The sequence below is a fragment of the Apostichopus japonicus genome, chromosome 3, assembly GCF_037975245.1.
Source record: "Apostichopus japonicus isolate 1M-3 chromosome 3, ASM3797524v1, whole genome shotgun sequence".
Lineage (NCBI taxonomy): Eukaryota > Metazoa > Echinodermata > Holothuroidea > Aspidochirotida > Stichopodidae > Apostichopus > Apostichopus japonicus.
This window is the reverse complement of record NC_092563.1, coordinates 10,576,299-10,603,131: the sequence shown is the minus strand read 5'-3', so window position 1 is coordinate 10,603,131 and position 26,833 is coordinate 10,576,299. Positions and strand designations below refer to the sequence as shown.

The 26,833-nt window shown below is 37.5% G+C and overlaps 1 protein-coding gene across 1 annotated transcript; it reads left to right on the top strand.

The window, feature by feature from the left end:
• Positions 1-3,480: 3,480 nt before the first annotated feature.
• Positions 3,481-26,679, top strand: LOC139963038 (HEAT repeat-containing protein 3-like). Its single transcript, XM_071963498.1, has 17 exons — positions 3,481-3,889; positions 6,859-7,031; positions 8,319-8,403; positions 9,759-9,874; positions 11,240-11,349; positions 13,043-13,186; positions 14,991-15,139; positions 15,572-15,631; positions 16,311-16,410; positions 17,012-17,100; positions 19,097-19,159; positions 19,463-19,545; positions 20,016-20,152; positions 21,696-21,784; positions 22,469-22,612; positions 23,186-23,362; positions 24,876-26,679. The coding sequence occupies exons 1-17, from the start codon at positions 3,746-3,748 to the stop codon at positions 24,978-24,980; spliced, it is 1,968 nt and encodes a 655-aa protein (XP_071819599.1). The 5' UTR covers positions 3,481-3,745; the 3' UTR covers positions 24,981-26,679.
• The last annotated feature ends 154 nt before the right edge of the window (positions 26,680-26,833 follow it).

Genomic DNA, 26,833 nt, shown 5'->3' with positions numbered 1-26,833 from the left:
AAGTTGCACAGTATACCGCCGGATGCTAATGTAAACAACCAAATGTCTTATGTAGATGGAGAAAAAGCATACAGATCCATTTATGTCAAAACTCTCTTTTACAGTATAGTAATGTCGGCCAAGCTTAGAACTTTAATTTAATTACCAAGGAGATCATTTTAAGCTATTCATTGCTATTTATTTTTCTTTCAGTAGGTGCCCGAAAAAATGGGAAAACTTTGGTTGCGGGGGGGGGGGGGGGGGGGGCTGCAGCCCCAGCCTCCTACGGGACCTACGCCTATGTGTGTAGTGTTCGGTTTCGATATACCTGATATCGGAAATATCTGCTATTTTTCATTTCCTTCAACCAAGTTTTATAATAGCCATTATAAGAGGTTTCAATATTTCTACACCAATAAATTAACTGTGTCTGAATTTTCGAAAATTTCCTCACCAACATTCTTCATCATACTTTCCTCTACTCGTGCAACTTTGACCTGTCTGTTAGGGCTTCAAGGAGGTTTTTCTATATTGCTTGTCCATAGATTGAATTTTGTGCAACATTATGGGTATGTTTTAAAGTGATTTTATTCACGAGAAATGTGAATTTTCAAATTCTCAACAAATAATGGGCTTAAAACCTTGAAAAGTGGGGCTTTCGGATATTGTGGGCCGTGACGTAGAATCACCTACAAAAGCAATGGTCCATAGGACATGCAATGAGGTCGAACATGATGCGTGGCTGGTGACAATCTTCAAAGAGGTTATGGATGGAAAAAAACTTTTGGGAAATACTTGGTTCTCAGGCAAAAGTGCACATCTGCTTGGTCATTTTCAAGCCCGAGAAGTGCCATTTCCGGTGATCTGGGGGGTATCAAAACCAGAAATTTTCTTGTACGCTCCGCGCCAACCGATGGTGGCGCTCCGCTTAGATAGTAATTCGCCCCCCCCCCCCCCCGGGTTAGAAAATCCTGGATACGCGCCCGAATAAGGGTCAATGAAAAGTAAATTCCCTGACGATTATCATGGGGCAAACCACACCACGAAGGCTGACTACGCGCCTGCTATAGAACATAATTTTCCCAATCAGTTTGAATAAAAAGGAAAGCGAACATTTTCATATAAATAAGTTCTTCTAATTAGGCCTAGCCGACGTTCATTACCTGGAAACGATAAGAAAGTTATGTTGTAGGCTAGGTTTGCTTTAAATATTAAATTTGTAGATTACTTTAATTATTAGCAAGTTTTGTAGCTGGTTGCGTGTCAAAGGCCTCGAATGGGCATCAACCATAGGGGACAGAGGTGTCAGTAGCTCCCTCAACAATATAGTACTGGGGAAAGGACGATGTTGCCATCCAAAATGGCTAGAGTCTGCTTATAATGATCTAAAGCAGAACATATTCAAGGATGATAACAAAGAAACACCGAACACCTTGTTCAAAGTCACACACATCGTGCCGCCGATTAAACGTCAGGTTACATTACAAATAAATGCTTGGTCGTATTCATGAAAAGACTAGCATAAATACAACTAGTAATAGCTCCCCAGAATAGATAATACATATATAAGGGGGGGGGGGGGTATAGATCTGTGAGGAGGAGATGGAGGGGTAGGAGGTTAGCATCAACCGAGAGGAATTAAGCTTTCAAGAGGGAAGGGGTACTATTTTGTCCAAAGCGTGGTGCCATAGGTTTGGATTGCGTTTCTGTTCATATTTCAGATTGAAATGAAACATAAGTTATACACCTTCCAATCATAATTGGTCCTCGGTTCGAGTCACTCCAATGTTAATGTTTGTCGTCCAGTTACAGAGTTGTTGACAATTGATCATGACAATTCATAATCATGCATGGACGTTAAACATGAATGTAAGAGTCTGACTTCGGTCAGCTTGCGGCTTTATGATAAGCCAATGAGGCTTATTTGCGAGTTCCTGCATGCTTACAGGAGGATCTAAAATACATACATACACAGCTATAGCACTGTTGTATATATATCCAAGTTTAAGAACTCAACAGTATTCGTAAAACAAACTTCAACAACTAATTTGTGAAGAAAGTATTACTTACTGCAGTCGTTCATCATTTTAAGCCTCACACAATAAGGTCGAAAGTCTCGAAACATATCGAAGCCCTCATGATATAGCCTATAGGAAGCCGATATTGTCTGGGCGTGTTCGTCCCAGTAACATCTATATCATATGATCAAGAGGGTTATTGGGCTTAATTTCGTCCTGGTCCTGATTTAGAAGATCCCCCCCCCCCTTATACTCCCACTGGTATGGCCATAAACCTAAACGGCTGAAACCTTCTGCATGTGGGTAGACAGTATACTAAATTGAATGAGAAGTGGGAAATGCCTTAACTTAAGTTAATCTATGGCATATCCACTAGACCGGAAAATGTTTGGCGGGACACTGTAAACAGGTGGCATCATTACTGCTACAAGAGCTAAAAAAATCAACTTTAATCGTAACACACTGTGTTGAACTACATATTTTATGCAATGCATCACATATATGGACCACTTGTTGTAAACATGGTACACGTACAGCGTGATATTCTTGCATACATACATATGATTATGAGTATAAATCATTCGCAAACTACAGTACTCGTGTAGTATATGTAGTTCAACTTCTCAATTTCATAGAATCCCAATTCATGAAATTGAAACTCAGGAGTGGGTGCAGGAGGTGTAACCACATGTAGGCTACTTTGGGGTAAGTGGATCATTCCGGGCCCAGAAAAAGATCGGCTTACTCCCCAACTGACCTGGCAGACCGAACTTACAAAAACTCCTAATGTACACACGGCTGCAGTACATAATCTAGATTTCATCCCCCAACCCCAAATATGCGGGAGTTTCAGCACCCGGGCAGGCAGAACATTACAAAACTATATACTACAATATTAACCTTTATAAAGGGGGAGTGGACACCTAAGGCCCCGTCCACTTGACGACTTAACATGTAAGCCCATGGCCTCAGTACAAAAAGATGATTGCGCCCTAGGCTGTTGAGGTAGGAACTTTTGTGGGAGGACCAGAGGCGAATCGAGGATTTTATAAGGTTGGGGTACTGCCCTTGGGACATTGAAGCTCCCATGTAAGGGCCGGGTCTGAGGGTTCTCCTCCAGAAAACAAGATGAGACGTCAAATGGTGCATTCTGAGGGGTAGTAGTGGTACGTAATTTTTCCACGGCTGAATACCAACAAATTTCCCGACTGAACGGCCCCCCCCCGGACTGACGATGGGAGGGGTGGCCATAACTGCCGTCCCCTCCAATTCCCACCTCCCCTCCGCCTCATGCCTATAATATATACGGTATAAAGTGAATTTTCTTAGAAAACACAAGACATTCGGCAATTCGTGACTCAATTCGTTTTACATCAAGAACTGAAGAAAGCGACTGAAACTATCAATCTAATAGCAGTGTTAACACACGTGGTCGCGAGATTTGTGTGAGCATACTGGCAACATAGACCGTACAGCATGGAAATGGCAAACTGCAGCATAGGAGGGCTGTAAGTTGCTGTTTACACGCTATGCGTAACTCTTGACTTCTTGTAAAGCCATTTCGCGATTTTGACTTGTACCATATGATTACTACAGAGTAGGGCCTAGTTGATACTTGTTTGCACATTTATTCATCGTATTACTGTAATTTGGTTGTGAGGTTAGTTGGTTGAGAGGTTAGTAAGTTACAAGTAATACACAGAGCAAAAAAGAAAGTGGCATCGAAAGCAGTAAAAGACATTCCAAATATGGGCAAGTCAAAGAAGAAGAGGTTCAGACAACCAAAGCAGCAGCCCACTGGTTTGCCAAGTGTAAAGGAAGTAATTTCTAATGAGGAAGATGACATTGAGTGTAGCGGTGGAAACAACCAATCCATTGGTCTACTGGAGAAGGTAAAGTACATGGCCTAGCTTAGGCCTAACTTAGGCAAATACAGTACTAGCCGAAGTTCTGCATAAACCGCATAATGTTATTATTAGTAGGAAGTTAGGCCTAGGCATAACACAGTTAGGAATAACTGAAAGCAGATGAATGAGTCCCAAAAAGTTAGCATGTCAAAGTCAAAATTAGGAGTAACTATAAAATGCAGGGCCACTTGATGATTTTATTTATATCTGAGCATCCGGATGCGCGGATGCTCAGTCTCACCCCAGTACGTATGTGAGTAAAAAATGTCTAAGTCCAAGTTCTTTCTTTTTGAGTGGATGCGCAGATGCTTGGATGCGGGGTCATACATGTACGGATGCCTTTTAAGAACGACACACTGTTGATGTGGAATAACTTCGTACATGTGGGACTTTCAGAATTTGAAATACGTGATGGTTTATAGGGAAACTTTCTAAGTCCATTCCTAGTACTCCCAGGGTGGATGCGCGGATGCGGAGTCAAAATGAAATATGTGATGGTATATGGGGAATCGTTGCTAAGTCCATTCCTAGTACTCCCAGGGTGGATGCACGGATGCGGAGTCAAAATGAAATATGTGATGGTATATGGGGAATCGTTGCTAAGTCCTTTCCTAGTACTTCCGTAGCGGATGCGCAGATGCAGAGTCAAAATGAAATACGTGATGGAATTTTAGAGGGCGTCATACATGTACAGACACACCACACATCCGCGCGTCCGGATGCTGGGAAGAGTTAATGAATGGCCCTGTATTCTATAATTGTACCCAAAAGTATACTTTGTAGTAAAATATGAGCTGTTCTTTGTCACGTTGTACACTAAAGGCTTCATAATTGACGCACCATCGTAATGACGCACCTTCAAATATTACTAGCAACAATACAGCAGGCAACCTTAATTTTTTGCAGCGAAGCAGAGCTACATATTTCATGAGTTTGAATCCATTTCAGGAATGTGCTGATCAAATTGTGCATTTTTCAAGCTTTTAACACCCTCCCCCCCCCCCCAGCCAGTTTTGCACATATTTTTGGCATTTGGAAATTTTACTCCCTAAAAGGAACCAAAATTACCACAACATGATACTCTCTGGGACCTGACCTGTCTGAGCTAAGTTAGAGTCTCAGAGCATAGCAAACAGAATCCAGATCGAGTCAATGGATGTATACTTACACAAAAGTTACACTTACAGCTATTGTGTTAGCTTATCAACGAATGTGTCAATGTTGGGGTATGAAAGAACGACAGACATTTTGTGGTCAAACTCATCTCAATTGTATGTTGCCATGGAGGGGTGTGGACATCCCACCCTTTGGATCTGGGCCTGATACAATGTTTGTTATCTCCTGATGGTCAGCAAAATAAGGTTTTCTTTAGGCATTTAACCTACGATCAGGTACATTTAAGCAACCCTTATTTAACTCCCAATCAACTAGTAATTCCTGACCACACTGCCAAAAATTCAATGCAGCACCAACATTTGACTGAGAAGTTGATTGCAGTATAATCCAGGATAATCCATGTAATCCAGTTTAATCCATACCATAATTGGCATATGGGTATTCAGAAGTTTCCATTCTTCCACCAGGATGAATATTATAATACTGTACCTTACTCATCCTACAGTACTTGCCACCACCCCACCATTGCCAAGCACAACCTCTCCCTGTCTTTCAATTTCAACACCTTCTCTAAATGAAGTTTCCTATAAAATTCAAGCCTTGAAAATTTATGTTGAAACTGAGTTTACAACTGTATTATACAGGTTTCTTCCATGCAATGAACACTGCATCACATGCACAAAGCCTTTGGTTAAACAAGTTTGCAGGATGGGGAGGTTCTGCAAGCCTTCAGTATTCATGACAAGGCTAGATTATTTGGGGTTTTGGTGCATGCCCTTGCCAGCACTTTCGGTAGCCATGAAACATTGTATTGTGACTTGTCCAATCATTAAATACTGGCTGGCCAAGTTCAGACCTATCATTAGCTAATTAGCATAAAATTTAATTTGTTTTTTGTTTTTGTACCATGACATGCTGGCTGCTTTGTTTCATTTTGGCCTTCACTAATTAATGATATACATAGCTGGGGCCAGGTATCTTAACCATGATATTTAAATTAAATTGGTAGTCCATGAAACTTTGCTTGGTGTGTTCTTAGGGCACAAGTGTATGAGCCTGTATGCACCAACATTCAAAGAGTAAGCAATTGATAAGATCAGTCAAGAAAACAAGATTGGAATGTTATATATATTAAGCATATGCATTCAAATACTACTGTATGTATTATTAAGTTCACAAAGTTAGGAATGGAACACAATTTGCTAGTGAAAACTAGCAGTCTCAACATAACACACTGTTAAATACTCTTGACAGTAAAAAAGAAATTTTGTAAATGATGTTTTTGGCATTTGTCTCTGCAACATTACTTAAAGAGGGATATTCCTGTGGATGGAATGATTTCTTAATATAGTGTGCTGACAATTTTAAATTTGATTAAAAACAACCCCCATTCTGTTAGCTTTATATGAACATGCTGGAAAGACAAAATACTTGTCCTACTGTACTATAATATATAGTGTAATGAATATCGTTTGAATGGATGTCTGTTTAGAGTGTATTAATTACATAAACAATGTTGATGGTCAGTCAGTTCAAGGCTCATGTAAGATTTTCATATACTTGGTATGTGTATGATCATTAATGTGTCTCTAGTATAATGACATCATAGTGCCACATATGCCAACATTTTGGGATGAGATCTGCAACTCCTTGGTGGTCCACTTGTTATTTTGGAAACGTGTATTGTTTCACATGTGTAAAGCACGTGTAGCTTTGAATCTATATATTTCACTTTTTCTTTTAATTATGTAACATTGGTGGGTTCTGTGCCTCTTTTTGAATTAATGTTATTTTCATTTTCATTATAATAATTAATTCATTTTACTTTATAATATCAGCTGCAGAGTGTTTCAGTAGATGAAAGAGAATGTACATGCACAACCATTGCCAATGTTGTTGGAGACAGAAAATCGTTGGATACATTACTGATGCAGAATGTTGTGAGAAGCCTTGCCCCTCTGTTGCTCGATGATTCTCCTTCTGTCAGGGAAGCTTCTGCTGGTGCATTGAGGTAAGTTGAACATAAATGTGAAACAACATTTTTGAGAGTTGAGAAAGAAATCTTCAGATGTATTTAACTTGAACTCCACAGTTGTTAACATGAAACATTCTTCATTATCCAATTGCTTATTATTTGCAGCTTGAAGTCTCAAATGCTGTTGATTTGCAGTGTATTGAAGTTAGGTATACATCAGTGTGAAGTGTAGTATTAATTGGTTATTATGGTTAATACCTTTACAAGCATATATCAAGGAATGCAACTGAGAATTGTGTTATCTTGTGATAATGCATATGTACTTTAACCTTCACATGTCTTTCTTGAGGTACTTATATGGTATTTTTGAGAGGCTGGTTGGAATTAATCATGAATATTTTGTATTTACAATCAGTTGGATAAAGCATCAAATAAATAAAGACCTTAAAGCAGGCACAAACATTGTGCAGTCTGCATATGGAGCTGCATATAATGGAGCTGCATCGGTATCTGTTTTTGCTTATACCAACGCAGCCTACTATTACTGTACTTAATAAGCAATGTTTCACCAATCTGATATGATAAGCCTGAACCATTAAGTAACAGCTAACTTTCCTTTGTTCATGGTCAGCTAAATTCATGTTACCATTTTAACTCCTACAATATGCTTTGCTGGATAACTTCTGGCCAAGTATTTGTCACTGGTCAAAGTCCTTTTCCATGGGGTTGGCTAATCCTTTTTGCATCACCAGTTGAATTCCAAAGCAAATTAAAATGATAGATTATAGCTCCCCTGTGAGCTATGTTTTACAGTAGTCTAGATATTGAAAGCTAGAAATGGAAATTAAGAAAAAAAGAAGTAAATGGTGTCTCTGTGGTGGTTGCTGTGGTTACTTTCAGAAACTTACTTGAACAAACGATATGTTTTCTTTGAATAAGTGGAATACTAAACTTTCCATATTTTCATATAAAGTGAGGTCCTTGAGCCAAATAGTTTGAGTTCTATGATATAAAGAATGTGATTATCCTGTAAATAACATGAATGTGCATGGTAACTAATAACTGGTAGTGTCTCCATTATGATGAATAATACCTCTGCTGTATGCTGAATAGCCAAGGATTAACGAAATTCCCCAAAACAATAATCAGAAGTTATCAGTGATTCCATCTAAACCCATACTTATCATTTTTATGTTCCTCTTGAATCATGGACATTAAAAATTGTCAGTAGAATAAGTTTTTGTATCAGTTTTAGGTGGTATGTATTCATATATGATAATGTGAAATAAATGTGACATACTATTCATTTGTTTTTTTCCTAAGGAATATGAGCATCCACGGCCAGACTGTTTGTGAGAAGATGATTCAGGATGATGTCATGACTCCTGTCGTCACTTTCCTTCAAAAGGTTTCTTTTAAAGTTTTTACCTCTGTCAGGGCTAATTGTGAAGGAATTTGCCAGTTGCGATGTGACAACCTGTACCTGAAATAAGGTTGCCAAAAGTCTGTTTCCCTGTAGAAGACTATGCTTCAATCCCTTCTTGTAACCAATCTCCGAAGTTGGACATGCAGTGCAGTCTATGCCTTTACCCATGCATGTCATTTTGCAATTTAAGCAGTGCAACTTCAAACATTACTGTGCTCAGCACTCATGGTGTGTAGTTGGAATTTCATACCAAATTTACTCACAGAAAGTGGCACGGAAACTCCCACGTTGCAGCATATGTCTAATAGAACAAGTGCTAGTTATTGGTGAGTTTACCTTGACAAAACAACAGGCAAATGGAGATTGACAATATGTGTATACTTAAAAAAAGGCCAATTTTAACCTCTCCGGTTGTTCCTCAAACGTGTCATGACAAACACTTTCATGGAATGCGATCGTATCTTTTCCCTAAGAATCATTACAGATGCTAACTGTTTCAGTATGTTTTAGTGAAATGTTAACCATATGACCAGCATATTGGTTTCTACGCAGTAAAAGTAATGTTAATAATGTCGGAAGCTGTTGAAAAAAGCTTTGTAGACACTGAGACTGAGTGTTCCAGACAATTTGCTTTGGACTAATTTAAAGAAAAAGGAAAATATCTTATGCCTATGACACTCTTTATGCTTGAAGGATCATGTAAACATGATCAACTTTTGGACTGTTTGTTAAGTTTGCTGGATATAAATTGCTGATCTACCACTTGTCTATTGGATGACCTCAAAGGGTCATTTGGTTGTTTGAAGCAAAAGGTAAGATGGACAACCCAACAAATTGTCACAGACTCTTAATGAATGTGGCTGTGATGTGAATGAAGAAACAATGTAATTTGAAGTAACTATAATAAATACAGTATGTACAGTAACCTGAAAATGAAAGGTAACATCATGTACATCGTAGAACAAGTTCTGGTCACACTGACATGGTCTGGCAAGAGCTTGACTAAGTCATCAAATAATGAACCAAAGTCAAACTTTGGAAAGTTCTTTGTTATCTGCAATTTGTGTGTAATACTCATAAGCCACAAACAAATTGTTCCATCTTTAACCTGTTTTATTTCCTTTTAAATTTGATGAGACTTATCCAAAAATGTCCTGGTTTTAGGCTTTGTGCTTGCAGTTTTATCTTCCTATTTCTTGCCTTTCAACCTATGAAATGTTGCAATAACAACAATAATGCAGCAACATTTTCTTGCAAGACCATTTACGGTAATTAAACTCAGTACTTCACAAGCCTGGATTGGTTTTCCTTAAATACATTATATTTGATCATTGCAGTATGCAACAGACCTTCTCAGCTCCAACAGGCATGACGGTACGAAGAAAGAAAAGGATTTACACAATCCACACCTTAATACTGTGCTGCAGATTGTGCATCTCCTGCTTAACTTATGGTAAGAGCTAAATGTTTACAAGTATGGGTTCTCTCTCTCTCATTAGGGTTATTCTTACCCCAGACTGTTCACATGTACATGACATGTACATGTACATGACTACACATGTACATGACTTTGAGTAATTGATCTTGGTGTGTTTATTTCTTTCTAAGCTTTTCAACATCATATCTCAAATGGAGCATAGAGAGGAGTGTCCTTCTGATATGTTGATGCCCATATAGAGAAGCAATTTGCTTCTGGTGATCAAACATCACATGAACAGTGACTTCACTGACTCAAAATTTCGGACTCATTAGTTCAGAATGTGACACAAGGAGTCCAACTGATGTGAGTCATTGCTTTGGCTGAAGGTCAGCTGATCTTTAACCTTTTTTCCTATGGAGGTCGAAGGCCATTGTAGGTCGACAGTGGTCAAAGTCTGAAAACTGGTAGATACAATATGTCTGAAAGCAAAGTTTAATGAACTTCTTTCATGATATGACTGTATTTGTGGAGATTCATAACTCATTTGCAGTCACCAGAGGTGAAAGCTTGAAGACCCTGTAAATGTGATAATTCCAAAAGTAAATCTGTGATGCACTCATACTTACTGTGAAGGATTCACCGTAGTGAGTACCAGAAATCTATTAATATCTGTGGAAGTTTAATGAGCAGATGCAGTAAAAACTCAACCAATTGTGAGCAGTGGTAGTTTAAATGGTATTGTATGAAATGGCAAGGTATCACAAAGCCTATTGGCTTTCTGATCTAGGTACCTGTGCTTTCCTTAACTGGTTTAGTAAGTTACCACCAGATTGCAGCAAAGTCAACACAAACTGCAGCCTTAAGGCTGTTACATGTTTATTGGTTAATTGATAATATGTTTGGAAGACAATTGTTTATTGTGGGTGAGAGCGATCTGTTCACTTTGTTGATAGTATATGATGCCAGTACTGTAGGTAATATCAGTTCATAACGAAATATATAATTATATAAGATTGATTAGTTTTAGAAAAGTCAGCAGACTGGATGAACGAGATCAGGAGTCTTGTTGATGAACCGTAATAGATAAACATGTAGCTCGTTAGCCTACCAAAGTAACTTGATACAATTTTGTTGTGTTTGAAGAGGCTGGTTCGTGAAGGGATGTGCAGTAGGTTAAAACTGAAGTGTAGTTTGTCTGGTTGTTCATCTTTGTTTTTGAAAAGTGTGTAATAATGAAGTGTATTTCACGGTCATTAGTGGCTTAACCAGAATATGAATGCACTCAATTTTGGCAGTGATATTATGATATCTCAGTAACTTATAAACACTTCTTTATTTAGTAAAATCTTGGCTTTGTTTGCGTGTTCATATAATTATTATGCTTCTCTTACCATGTAGTGAAACAAACAACACAGCTGTTAACATCATCAACAAGCACTCAGTGGTTAACTTGCTGCTTGATTGTATTAAATCTCAGCAACTTAGTTTGGATCTTGCTTTGGCATCAGGTATGTTCATTGACATTTCTTCACAAATTTTGTATCGTTACAAATAAAATATTGCAATAGTCCTTTATGCAGTCATGTTTGGTTCAGAGGATTGTATGCTATTTGTTATATATTAAAATTGAAATGGCCCTCAATTGAAATGACATCACTTTTGAAAAGTGCAAGCTATGCAATATGCAAAAACTGAAGTAATAATGATGACTTTAATGCAGTAACCAATGGAAACAAAAGATGTTTTACTCCTTCGTGGTGAAAAAAAGAATAATATCATAGAGAGAGATAGAATGTATGTGAAATCTGTTAAATGGTTGAATTTTTTTGGCTTGGAGAAAATGCAGCTGGAAATGTGAAAAGTTATAAATTAAAAACCTTTACAAGATGCATTTTCTACTTTAGCTGAATGTTTAAGCATATGTTGAGAGCAAAACAAAGCATTAAAGTGTGTTTCTCAATTAACTGACCATATATGTTTCCCAGGAAATTTGGGGACATGATATTGATGTTGCTCCCCCCCCCCCCACCCTTGTTGACATGAATGGTTAGCACCCATGGGCACTGTACTTTTAAAGGAAGGCATTTGAGGATCTCTCATTGTTTAGGTGGTTCTATGTTTTCAAATGCCCGCATTAGAACACCTGATCCAGAAACAAGTATTTCGTCCTAGATAAAATGCCATTTCCAAATGTTTTAAGGGTAAAATACTCATCACTTAGTGGAACATGACACTTTGTGAAGTACTGGCAATGAAATTATTCAATGATTTACATTTGTAGCTTAGTTATAAACAATCACTCCTTAGCTTTGGTTCAAGCTGTCTCTACAGATTGGAGGCCAAACAGCTAAAATTGAAATTATTCAGGGCCTTTGTACAAATTCAGGGATGGGACATAAAAATTTGGGGACATTGCCAGGAAAAATTTTAATCCAGGGATGGCACATGAAATCTGGGGACTGTCCCTGGAAGTGGGGGACATCTGGTCACCATACTGTAATGGATCACACATAATGGTAGAAGCTTACAATAGGTGAAGTTTACAATAGTCAAAGATCTTGTCATGAAAAACACGGAATGTACAACAGCTACTTGTCTGTCCATCTTCATCTGAGAGCAATGTTAATGTTTCATTTCATTTGTGTTGGTCTTTAAGAGGGATTTGCTATTGTTTGTCAAGAAGCACACAAATGTTTTGAATCAGCAAGGAAGGATCTTACAAATTTTTGGTATAAATTACAGTGATGGTCCAACAAATCCTCCTCTCTCCTTAAAGCTTTCCTAAGTATGAAAGGAATAGATTTTCATAGGTCAATATTAACGGCATGCCCTTTTGAAGAAGTTTAGGTTGTTTCGAAAGTGAAAAGTTAAACAGTGGTTGCTATTTATTTTCAAATGTAGAACTACCAAGTCTATGGAATGACAGGGGTTGTCATTAATTGCTGAAGCACACTTATGTTATAGACAGTTCATAGTAAGATAACAAAATACTAAGAATGTTCCAAATTGAATAGACTTTCCTGTTGGGTGTTGATATCATTCCATTAGTACTAGTTGTGTGTTGCTGATAAATGACATGTTCATTGTCTTAGTATGTGAACAAACAAGTCACTGAAGGAATCATTCTTGAGCAAAAGTTTTCTTATGTTGAATTTGAACACAACCTTATTCACAATGTCCTCAATTCTTGTCATTCAACAGCCCAGTGTCTACAGACTGTAACAGAAGACAATAAAGAGGCGGTCCAAATTTGTTCATTACCTGAATCAACATCAATCTTGGAGGAGGCTCTCCTTAGTCCTGGTGATTCAATGCAGCATGCTCTGCTCCAAGTACACACCGCAGGTATGTTGGGAAGTAGTATATAGTTTACCTTAGCTCCAAGTACACACTGCAGGTATGTTAGGTAGTAGTATATAGTTTACCTTAGCTTCAAGTACACACTGCAGGTATGTCAGGTAGTAGTATACAGTTTACCTTAGCTCCAACTACACACTGCAGGTATGTTGGGTAGTAGTATATAGTTTACCTTAGTTCCAAGTACACACTGCAGGTATGTTGGGTAGTAGTATATAGTTTACCTTAGTTCCAAGTACACACTGCAGGTATGTTGGGTAGTAGTATATAGTTTACCTTAGCTCCAAGTACACACTGCAGGTATGTTAGGTAGTAGTATATAGTTTACCTTAGCTCCAAGTACACACTGCAGGTATGTTAGGTAGTAGTATATAGTTTACCTTAGCTCCAAGTACACACTGCAGGTATGTTGGGTAGTAGTATATAGTTTACCTTAGCTCCAAGTACACACTGCAGGTATGTTGGGTAGTAGTATATAGTTTACCTTAGTTCCAAGTACACACTGCAGGTATGTTGGGTAGTAGTATATAGTTTACCTTAGCTCCAAGTACACACTGCAGGTATGTTGGGTAGTAGTATATAGTTTACCTTAGCTCCAAGTACACACTGCAGGTATGTTGGGTAGTAGTATATAGTTTACCTTAGCTCCAAGTACACACTGCAGGTATGTTGGGTAGTAGTATATAGTTTACCTTAGCTCCAAGTACACACTGCAGGTATGTTGGGTAGTAGTATATAGTTTACCTTAGCTCCAAGTACGCACTGCAGGTATGTTGGGTAGTAGTATATAGTTTACCTTAACAACCTGACTCCAATTCTAGGAACACTCAAGTCATGTATTGTAGCAGGTATTTTGTACCAGACTAAGTTAACAGTGAACTGGGAAAGGTCTTTGTGTAGCTAGCGAGTGCTATTAGAAGTTAACTATGATGCTAAGGCTTTCGTTTGGATTAATTTTCTGAATCTGAGAAACGGTGAACTTGTTATTGTCAGGTCAATGACGTTTCTTCCCAGTTAAGGTGGAAAGTATGGATTGATGCTCTAGTAGGAAAGGAAACTAAATGTTACTACTGTACTTGTCCTGTGTACCTTGTACCATCACATGATCATCATGCAACCTTGGAAGTCACTCAGTGTTCTGTTTTCAGTTAAGCAACTTGCGTATACTCTGATCACATGTTGCCTTCTCATGTTTATAGTATACACAACTGAATATGTTTGATCATAACACCTCATTAATGTACAGTTTCCACTGCGACATATAGCGACTCCATCAGGGACAACATCATGTCATTGTTTGATGTTACTACATGACTTTCAATCAAGTTTGGCACCCCTGTATTGCAACAGTGCCATGCTACACTCTAACATTCTGATGAGTGTCTGAGCTTCTGTTATAGTATTAGATCGTCTGGAAAAAGTAAAACGCTGCTCAGAAACTTGTGTTAAAAACAATAATGCAAGATTTTTGTAACAATTTATAAGGAAAGAAACTTTACTGTGTATGATACAGTGGGAACATTGGCTACACACTGAATCATAGAAGTCAGATATATTGTGACAATTCAATGGGTAAAATATAATTAGTAAGATCTCACCAACACAACGAAGCTATTAATTATTGTATTTGGATCATATTCATTTGATGCTGTTGTGGTTGAAGCTTACATTTGTATTTCATGTTTGTGATATTCACAAACATCTTTTTTTTTTCTTTTTTTTTTGTGTGTATTCTTTATCAGTTTCACAGCTAATTTATAACCTTTTCATGTCTCCATCCTCCTGTTTATAGGAACGTTTTATAACATGAAGGACTCTTTGTCAGCTGCAACACAAAACCAGACTCTGCAAGCAGTGGTTAAAGTTGTTGCTGGTACATTAACCATAGACAGTTTAGAAGTAGTCAGAGCAGTTCTACCTCAACTACAGAATCAAGGCAATGTAAGTCTCCCATTTCCAGCGTTTCATTTGGTCATGGGCAGAAGTGTGAGAATAAACACGTCCCTTTGAAAACAGAACAACCAAGTAGAGATGTTCCTTTTGCAATAGTATAGAAATTATGATTGAAATGTCATTGTTTGTAAAAGAAAAACAATGACAAAATTACTTGTAAAATTCTGCTGAAACTTACAAAGTCATATGTTTTTTTATGTAATTAATGTTGGATCAACTATGGAGAGAACAATTCCATTCTTTAATGAATTCAGTAAGTTTCATGAGTCAAAGCTCCACATTTCAGTTTGAGGTATAAATTAAGATAAGTCTTTCTTGGAATATTTGTTACTTGTAATTGCCTTTGCTGTCTGGCACTAATTTGTGTGGGATTGCAACTTTTTACACATGTTGATAGCATATTGGCTTTATCTCTTACAGATGGAAGATGATGACAAGACAGAAATGAAAGAACCAACAGGTGAAATGCGGCTTAAACAGGTTAGTTTTGTGGGGTCGTCCTCACATGTATTCTTGAGGAACCTTGTGTAGTTGGAGTGTAATGATCAGTGCTTATCGCCTTTTGTATGTTATAGTGTCTTTTTTCCTTTTTCATTTCTTTTTTCTCTGGTAAAAGAAAGTGGTCATCAGTGGTCATTGCCTTTGGTAAACTTCGTTGTTTGATTTGCCAGTTGCTGCAAAGACTTAAAACATATTGAGTTTTATGGAGTAGAGTTTTGTAGTCTGACAGTAGTTGTTTCATCATGTTGAGGTGTCTTCATTGTCTTGATATTGAGCTCCTGGCCGTTATATCTTTTGTTGACTATTTGGAACAATTTGAGCAGGTAAAAGATTGCTGTTTTATGTTGAAAAGAAGGAAATAGATTTTTCAAGTACAGCAAAAGTTTGTTCATATTTGTTATAGTTCATATGTGTTATATGTCTGTTTGTATTTGCAATGTCTGAAAATGAAATGTAAAACAGTTAGGGGAATGTGTCACCCAATAAAGTTTCTTCAAAATGATACTTGCATATAAACTCATACAATAAAATGTGGTACATACATTACAAACCTTTCAGGAATGATATAAGGTATTAGAAACTTTTCTGTGAATAGAATCACATTTTAGCCTGTTTGAGAACATGACCATGATGAGTTTTAATGGTTTTCCTTATTTAGCTGTCATCTAACCTTGAAGAATCCATTAAGGAAGCCATGGCCATCTTAACTGCTCAACAGGTAGCTCTTGAGATAATCTCCAACATGTGCTGCCCAGAGGGTAAGAATATGTAAATGAGAAGCAAACAAACCCAGACATTATCTTAAGGTAGATACTGTCTAACAGCATCAGTAGTCTTGAATGAGTATGGTTGATAATTGTAGTTTTTGTGGTCCTTAATCCTTACTCATTACAGTCTTTGATTTGGACAGTGGTGATATTTGCCAAAACCACTTTACTTCTGGAATCGTCTTTTGTAAAATTAATCAGTGTTTACTGTCACTTGGACTTGGTTTCTCCCTTGTTTTTGTTAAGGATGGACTCTTCACTAGTTTAACAATACCGAATACACTACTTTCTGATTAGTTTATTACCTCAGAAATTTTTTTTTTTTTTTTGGGGGGGGGGGGCATGAGTAGTTACTAAACTGTCTCAAGAGAGGCAGCATGGACATGTATGTGATTAATGATCATTGTTATCAGTTGAGGTCAAATTTCAAACCTCGGAAAGAAGCGTTTCAGGAAGACTGGCTTGGTAAAATCTCATATGTGGTAACATAGAAAAGATAAAAGAAAAGGAATCTCTTTTAATTCACTCAGGTATTTAAAAAATCACTTTTGATCAGTCTTGGATGTTTTATTTAATTTTCTTTTTGTGTTAGATGATGGACTAGAAGAGTTGGACTCCAGCAGTAGTAGCAGTGACGATTTTGCTGATAATCAGATGCTACATGATGAATCACCTTTGATGGTAAAGGCAAACATGAATATTGAAATCTTAATATTTTATTCTTCAAGTATTATGTTTCCCATCCTCATCAAAGCAGATGGCTGATGGAAATCATCACACCATTTGCAACCAACCCAAGTAGGGTGAGAGCAGGGTGAGAGCAGGGTGAGAGTAGGGTGAGAGAGGGTGAGAGTAGGGTGAGAGAGGGTGAGAGAGGGTGAGAGTAGGGTGAGAGAGGGTGATAGTAGGGTGAGAGAGGGTGAGAGCAGGGTGAGAGTAGGGTGAGAGCAGGGTGAGAGTAGGGTGAGAGCAGGGTGAGAGTAGGGTGAGAGCAGGGTGAGAGTAGGGTGAGAGCAGGGTGAGAGTAGGGTGAGAGCAGGGTGAGAGTAGGGTGAGAGCACATAAGTCCTGTTAACACAGCTCTGTTGAATTTATTCTCCTTCCCCACTTTCAAGAGCATATCATGTTTTTATGATCTCATATATGAGGGGAAAAGTAGGGGACAGATAGGTGTTTCACAAAGGCCCAACCCTCTTGGCTGAAGGACCTCCAACTTGATTGGTATTTGCTTGGCATGGGATGGATTATTCATGTGATGTATGATGTAATCAGGTTAAAGGTCAGAGGCTGGTGACAGACTTGATTTTGAGCTCAATTGGATAGAACAAATCTTTGTAACTGCCTACCATTGAGGAAGAATTTTGTGCTGCATGTTTGAATTATTTGGCTCAAGAATAATCTAAATCTGCAAATCCCTATCAGAGATTTAATTTGGTCTGTCCTGCAATTTAGTATTAATACACCACTGATATATATGTAAAAGACATTAACCCTTTCTAATGTTCTGGTCCTGAACCACTGGCGGATCCAAGGGGGGGCCAAGGGGGGCCATGGCCCCCCCAAAGGTGAGCCAAAAAGTGTTTCCGAACATCCGCTAAATCATATAATTGGAAATTAAAAAAATCGAGAGGAATAGCAGTGGTAGACTAGTCTAAACCTTTTCGTTTTCTGGTTTAAAATTAAATGCAGAGCTCCCAACTGACCCGCAATTCGCGGGAATTAGACCCGCATTCTAACACCCAAACCCGCTGACCCGCACAAGCGTCCGAAAAAACTGCATTGTAATTGTCAAGTATAGATAAAAAATTTGCATCAAATTTTGACTTAGCAACCATCATTTCTTTAGCATTTAGCATAATAGAGTATAAAACCTCCTTTACATCATCATTTAAACCTCAAATTAGCCTATAATTCTTTTCATTGGGGCGAGCAGCGAACATTTTCATGCCACGGGAAAGAATGAATTATCACCTACTATTCAATTTATTGATGTTACACACAAAAAAATGCATATTTCTCAGAAAATTTGGGGTGACAAAAGCCTTTCTAAGTGCCACCATTTTACATGTAGGCATCACCAGGATTCCAAAAAAATTCAAAAGGGGAGGGGGACACCCCCTCCCCTTATACCCCTCCCCCAGGACGGCGATTCGTGGCATGGACCAGCATTTGCCTTCTCAAGAGTTGGGAGCTATGTAAATGTATGAGCATGAGGATTTACAGTTTAACACCATCTTGCAGTTACAGGCTGGTTGTAAGAAATTTATAACCTATGAGAAATAAAATTTCTTGAGAAAGATGATCCCAACTTTGTTTTATAAATATTTTAGAAAAATACACCTGGGAAACATTTTTTTTAGAAGTAAATTAACATCACCATTGTACACTTTTGTCGCACCAAATTGCATCTGAGGGCATTCAGCAATAGAAAATTTTCCAAAGGGGAGGGGGGCACCCCCTCCCCTTAGACCCCTCCCCCATATCACTCTAATGCCACTTTGGCCCCTCCCAAACAAAGGCCCTGGATCCGCCAGTGTCCTGAACTCATTCTTAAAATCTATTTCTAAGTGTAAGTAATAACAACGTTTCTGGAACATCACATCTCTTAGAACCTTGATATATTTGATGAACTGCTAACCAAATGGATCAATTTCTATTTTTCTGATTGTTCCATCAGAGCCCTCTGTGTTTATCAGCTGAAGTTCATGGATTGCTGATTCATCATCAAATGCCCAAGAAGGTAAACAGAAATTTGGCTCTAGTAGTCCTTTTTTGATACTTTTGTTTATTAATATACAAATTTCTTACAGAAGATGAAACTTGTGAATGAGAATGTGAGACACAGATTTCTGCAATCTACTGCTTTGTCAATGCAGCTTACATGTTATCCTTAGTGTGTTCATATTAGCTTCAAATGAAAATCAAGAAATATCCTTAGTGTGTTCATAATCGCTTCAAATGAAAATCAAGAAAGTCTACCAAGAGACTTTCATTTAATTTCTGCCTTTGTATTGATGAATGATGTATTTTCATCCTGCTTCAGGTGTTAGAGAAAACAAATTATCCAGACAAATCACTACTTCAAGATCTCTTGAGACATAAAGAAGGGAAACCTTTATTCAGAGGGTGAGTGCCATCAAAAATAGTTGTTGTTTTAAAGTGACATCCGGGAAAAGGCAGATTAGTTAATTTTCTTAGCCTTTCCAATTAAGCTTATGACATTCTCTGGTAAAAGTTAAATTTTTCATGTTGGGGTCGTCAAAGGAACCTATAATGGAATGACTGATTATTGTAAAGAAATGTTTTCTTAAAGTTGTCAAGAAGAATTGACTGAGTGGTGTCATATGCTTAGTGCAGGTGGTGCATATATCTTATTGTTGGCCTTTTGCTCACCATCACTTAATGTAAAATGACATGACTATTTAATCAACTGTGGGACATGGTTCTATGGCAACATTTAACTGGAATTAAGGTTGAACTTGGAAAAAACGGTCATATCATGCAGAACAGCCTCCACCAGTGTTTTGGGTTCATTCATCCATACTTAAACATGTGAAATTCTGGAAGTATCACAACTGTATTTATTTCAACCACAGATTGCTGAGAGTGCAAAGCCGAGCACTTATCTGTCTCCAAAACATCATTTCAGCAATTGATGTAGAGTCATTGGGTGGGACAGATGCCTTGACAATGGTCTTTGGAATACTTATGGCCATAGTGATGAGAGAACCAGGTAAATCTATCCCCAGGTTTTATTTGCCAGTATTATTTTATGATGCTCCTATCGATCTGCCATCAAGCTAGTAAACATTACTGGTTTTGATGAGAAGAGAAACCTATGCAGTCCTGCGTGTGTGCAGGGTGTATGTATGTGTGCTTGTAACACCTAGCTTGTAAACACAATATCTCAAGAAGGGTAACTTTGATGTTTTTGATGCAGGTCAAAGATCAATTGGGGCACCAGAGGTCAAAGTGTTTCATTACTCTCTGCAGTTTGTAGCGACAAGAAGAAAACGTCATTTGCAAGCAACTTTTTCAGAGCGCTGCACACGGTTTTGGGCAGGTCTTCAATGCCTTTAAGAGGAAGAACCCATTTGTTTTTGATGGAGGTGAAAGGTCATCTGAGATCACCAGACGTCAAATAATGAAAACATTGTAAACACTATATCTTAAGATAGGAAGCATGGGTACTTCTCATACTTGGCAAGTGGATGTGTCATGTTAAGGAGAAAAACCCTGTAGTTTTTCTGGGAGGTCAAAGGTCATCTGATGTCACTAGGTCACCAGATCTTGTAAACAGGATAGCTCAATATAGGAGGAATGGGCACTTTTTATACCTATCATGTGGATGTGTTATATTGAGTGAAAGAACTCTGTTGTTTTCAGTGGAAGTCAAAGTACTTGGAATGTGGATGCAATTTAATTTAATAGAAGAACTCAGTTGTTTTGGTGTAAGTCAAAGGTCATTTGAGTTCAACAGAGGTTTAACTCTGAAACCTTTAATGATGATATCTTATGGTAGAAATACTTCTCATATTTGGTTTATGGATTTTGCCACATTGAGTACACGAATCCTGTTGTTTATAGTGGAGGTGTGAATTGCCACGTACAGTAGACTGACCTGTTTTTATCATGGCATAGTGTAATTGTACATCAAAATAGTGGTTCAGAACATTATAATATTATATTATATATATTATTGCATTTTTGCATTCTGGTTCTTGACATTGCCTGACACAGACCATCAGTGATTCCTTTGTATATTGCATGTTTAATAGGTATTATTCCACCTGACATTTCCATGATTTGGATTTACTTTTTATAGTTGATTTTTGGACCAGGAGTGAGAATTAATGTACTTATTTGAGACATAGGAATAGGGACAGATAAAAACGTTATGTGATATAGGCTTGGTACCTTAATGGTTTTAAGCCTAACTACCTTTGAAGTGGTCAGTTCTGTGCAATATGTCCCCTCACACCTTCATATGGGGAGATGGTTAAATGAATTTAAGAAACTCCGATAATAATGGAAAAGTCATATGTCCCTGTCAGAATTGTTACTGTTATATGATGATGGATGGCATTAGAGACGTCAGGCTTATCACTGTACAATTTCTGATACATGTGTGAATAGTAAACACAACAACATTGCAAGTGCATGTTTTGTATGGACTTTGTATATGATGATGTTAAATGTTCTCTTCTTTACTGCTATTAGTAAACCACAAATGGTCATCATTTAGCTAGTGGCTTATTTTATTTTGACTATTGTAGCTCCAAAAGGAGAAGAGCTGATTGAAAGTCTTACCTCAGCTGTCAGAGCAGTATTTCAGAAGATGGCCCTAGAAAAGATCTCTCCAAAGGTAACTTTATCCTACTTCATAGTTAAGATTCAAAAGGTAACAATGCACCCTGTAGTAGCCACAACAAAACATCTTCTTGGACACCAGGTTGGACAAGTGGGAAAGAACTTTAAATGAAACTTTATATATATATCATGTCTTCCAGTCAATTATGATAAGTTTTGCCCAACAATCATCAGCATATATTCCTTGTTTTATGGGCATATCCATATAATTTGCTAGCACATATACATTGCACAGTAAACCACACAACATGTTCACTGCAGTGTCTGTTGTGAACATTTATCAATGATAGTGTGTGTTTTATACCTGCTGTATTGTACTTGTTATGATTGTGCATCGTTTGCATAATTAATAATGGTACTCATGTAGTCATGGATACCACTGATAAACTCTGTTAGCCAATAGCATTCACAAAACCAGACAAATCAAAGTTTATGAGTATGACACATTGCTTGGTTCCAGTATCCAAGAAATAGGCCCATTTTTTGTTTTCATTGGAAATGCAATTTGATGACAGCCAGTCTTCATTGCTACAGTTCTTATGTTGGGATTTACACCTGTAAATATGTCCCAATTGTATGCATGGCCAACAGGAAAATACAACTAGTTATGATGCATTCATCGTTCTGTAATATACCCTCTGCCCGGACTGAATTTCAAGTTTACTTTCTTTCATATCAGGATCTGTCTGAAACCCAACTTGTTCGTCTTAGTAGCTTTGCTCAAGGTTCAAATTCTGATGGCATTAAGGTCAACACAGTTGGCATCTTGGGGAGTGTGGGAAACCTATTGGCCACTCAACAAGGCTCTGAGCAAGTACTCCAGGTAAGCTTCAAACTACAAAGTGACAGTATCCATTAAAAAAAGACAGAGTTTGTTCCTTGCATGCCAGGATCATCTTGAGAATGGAGAAAGTTTTATGAAGTTAGACATGGTTTAAATCTGACTGTTCTGTTCACCTGCTATTAGTGTTTTAAAAATGCATTACCAAAATCTTGGTGATATATAGTTTCATCATTAAAGCTTTGTAGGCACATTGCTTATAAATTATCTTCAGTTGACACAGTAACAATCATTCTGCTGCTTTTCCACTTAAAAAGAACGGTTCAAATTTATGTTCATAAATGATCATATCGCAGAGGAAAAGAGGCGATATTATCATGGAGGATGTAATGATAAAGGGTCACCACTCTGGTATAAACAGCCAAACACTAGTCAGGTAATTGTTGTGTAGCTCTGCTCTGAGCTAATACCACTCCATGCTGACAAAAATAAAGTATGCTCCACAAGGTAGCCACTCTGGCCAGCACAAATATTTTAATTCCTTATGATTTGATTGGTGTTGAGTATTATTGTCATACCACTTTCTTTTTCAAAATTTCTTTGGTTTTATTCCAGGCAGTTGGAGAGAGATTAGTAGAGGTGGCTACAAGGGATCCCTCGCTGTGGGTAGTAGCTGAAGCATTAGATGCTATTTTTGACACATTTGGTGATGGCCAAATGGCTGATGTTGTTGCAGACAGGCTTGAACTGGTGGCCAAGCTAAAGGTCATTGCACCAAAACTTAAGGCAAAGGTAGGCAATGATTATATAATTGTGTTTAGCAGAAAGTGATATTTTGCACAGTAAATTTTGTCACAGACTGCATTCATTGAAGAACAGAGATATGTGAATGTGTTTTTAACTGTTTATTCGACTCATGATGCAGAATCACAGTCAAAGGAGAAGCAAGTATCTCTTCAACTATGTAAATACATAACAAAATATAAGTCTATGAAGCATAAATATGACAATAAATGTATAGCAAAATGACAGCCTTGATGGTTTATAAGAAAAGATTAATTGTCTATGGCTGAAAACAAATGGAGGTGAACACATACATAATGTTAGTAAACATACTCAAGATAACTGTTGTTTGCCTACTGATTGATTAATTGTTTGTTTGTGTTGGATGAACACGAAAGAATCAGTGTTCATAATCATGTGTATATATGTATGGAACATGTCAATGTTGTTCACAGCATAGTGAATGATTTCATTATGTCAATTGAGCTTTAGATTGTTTTGTTTTTCTATAAAATATTTAATAAACGATTTTGATGGAATTCTACATGCAGAGAACATAGACAGCTAAGCATGCATTCCAAATGTATCACATCCCAAAGATAAATCAACAAGTAAACTTTGGAAGTAATGTCTGCCCTGATGTCATCTCAGACTAGGTACTGTGATGTTATATTACAGCATGTGATACCCACACATAAAAACCCAAACACATGACATATGAAAGAGTCATTTGATGACAGCAGTGTTGCTTGTATGCTTGCAATACTGTTATAAATGTATTCATTTATTAGTGTTCTAACTCCTTTAGTGCTTGTGACAGAACTTTTGAGTCCAAATGTTGTCAAAATACGAAGACTTACAACATAATTACTTAACAATAGCATTCGATTGAGTGCCTTGTAGCAAAAAATGCTACACATAATTAGCAATTAACCAAATTTGTGTAGCACATTTCTCCCCGCAAAAGAATTGCACATTTTGCGAAGGTAAACAAACCCAAAGTACACACTCACAACTAGTCATATACAAAACTTAACCAACACATTTTGAATTAACATCTTTGTTTTAAAAATATTCAAAAGATCCAAAATTTCTTCCAATCCCACGATGATCGAATTTGCTTGATATGGAAACAATTATCCATGCACGGTACAGAGTTAGTTCCATAAGAGAGATGATCAAGGTAAACATAGTCACTGATGCTTTACAAATTTCTCGTCATTTGATTGGCTAATAGTCCCTTACCCATTGTCTGGAGACATTCTTGCATCTGTGGTGTACAAAGTATATTGTCTAACAACAACTTCTTCCAGCGTTACTTCCCCTGTGTAGTGATAGCGAAGTTTTGATCATTCCCCTGTTTGTACTCTGATCATTCATTGGAGTAAGAATGTCTCAAGACCTAATACTGGATCGTCTTAGAATCGGTCTCTTAATATCAACATTTCACAATTCTGATTTAAGTGAACTGATAAAAGCCTTCATCAGGCTTATACTTATACCTTTGTATCTTATCTTTCAGCTGAAGCAATCCAAAGTTAGTCTTAGTGAACATCTACCTATCGTTCTGAATGCACGCACCAACCTGCTTCGTTTTATCAAGTACAAGGAGGCTCAAGTTTCCTGATTCCTGATGTTTCTTTTTATTTGATTGGTGGAGGATATTTAGAATCTTGAGTATGACATTTGCCAGAAATGTGCTTATTTTGTATTTATCACTTCCATTATTGTTGTTGTACGACAGTTATGGTATGACTTTATGACACATATACATATATTAATAGATTGCCATGCAAATTCCAATTCTTATTGCTTATGATACTAGCAGGACTCATATCAAGCGACTATACCTTCAGTTCAAACGTGCTACTTTTTGAACCACACTAAAATGTAGGAAACAAAGCTAGTGAAATGTGGTTTTACAATATATTCTGAGAAATTGATTTATAAACAGTGTACATGATGTGGGTTATAAAATAAACAAGATGATTGGCTTTCTGCATAAGTGCTCTCACAGACAACTAAATGGGTGTTACTCTGACATGTTCGACATGCTTGAGCACATATTTTTAGTTATGACAAATTTGACCAGATAATGCCAGATATCACTGTTACTGGTTTGTGAATGAAAATGTTGCAAAACATTCTGTTGGAAGGCACTTGTTAACATGGCACCAGACTACAGATCTGATGCATCTGTATGTTCTAACTCACACATTAAGGTCTCCCAATCAACTGCTTCAAGTATTCATTAATCCTCTTCCAGTTATGGTGATTGCTATCTTGCTGTTGTGGCTCCAAAGCTTTGAAGCCAACATCCACTTAACCTTTGAAGATGTACTTTGTCTTACATTGTTCAATATTGGTCTGAGGTCCCACCTGCAGTTGCTTTTAATTAAGTTCTTTGATTTCTTTTTATCCTGTACCTTGGCACATTATTAATGCTGTACTATTACTGTTATTATTAGAAGTATAAGTACATAAATGATTACTTACAAGATTTGGCAGATGAAAAAATGTAATTAAATTTTACTTCACCAAAGTAAAATTTTGAGCTGGAAATGTTCACCACACACTGTTAAGATAATGTTTATACAAAATTTTGTCTTCCAACTATTTGCAAACTGTAAAATACTACCAAACCTATGGCTATTGGTGTATGCATAGTAGGTACTGTAAAGGTAACACCTTCATTGAGATAAGATTCAAGGAACATGATCACTGTCAAATAGTAAAATAAAATCAGATATTGAGAGAAACTGTTAAATACATATGTTTATATCTCATGAACTGTAATGCAGATAAAATTACATAGGGGTAGGGAGGTGAGGATGACTTATTCAACTAGGGATGAACACCCTGACACTCACTGCTAGATCATCATTCAGCTGGGTGCATAGTGTAGGGAAGGGAGGATGACTTTTCAACTAGGGATGAACACCCTGACACGGGTGGCAATCTGTTTCAAATATTGGGGGGGACATTTGCTTGGATGCAGGCGAATTACTATCTAAGCGGAACGCCACCATTGGTTGGCGCGCAGCGTACAAGAAAATTTCTGGTTTTGATAGCCCCCCAGATCACCGGAAATGGCACTTCTCGGGCTTGAAAACGACCAACCAGATGTACACTTTTGCCTGAGAACCAAGTTTTTCCTAATAGTTTTTTTTTTCATTCATAACCTTTTTTCAAGATTGTCACAAGTCACATATTGCTTTTGTAGGTAATTCTACGTAATGCCCCACAATACCCGTCAGCCCCACTTTTCAAGGTTTTAAGCCCATTATTTGTTCAGAATTGTAATAATAAATTCACTTCAAAACATACACATAATGTTGTACAAAATTTCATCTATGGACAATATAAAAAATATTTAAAAAAAAACGTCAGCCCCTTCTAGACCTGTCGAAATTGCACGAGTAGAGGGAAGTATGATGAAGAATGTTGGTCAAGGAATTTTAGAAAAATTCAGACACAGTT

Coding starts and splice junctions, on each gene's coding strand:
- LOC139963038 (XM_071963498.1), top strand. CDS start 3,746: ATGGGCAAGTCAAAGAAGAAGAGGTTCAGACAACCAAAGCAGCAGCCC. Junction 7,032..8,318: donor GCTTCTGCTGGTGCATTGAG/GTAAGTTGAACA, acceptor TTTTTTCCTAAG/GAATATGAGCATCCACGGCC. Junction 8,404..9,758: donor TCGTCACTTTCCTTCAAAAG/GTTTCTTTTAAA, acceptor TGATCATTGCAG/TATGCAACAGACCTTCTCAG.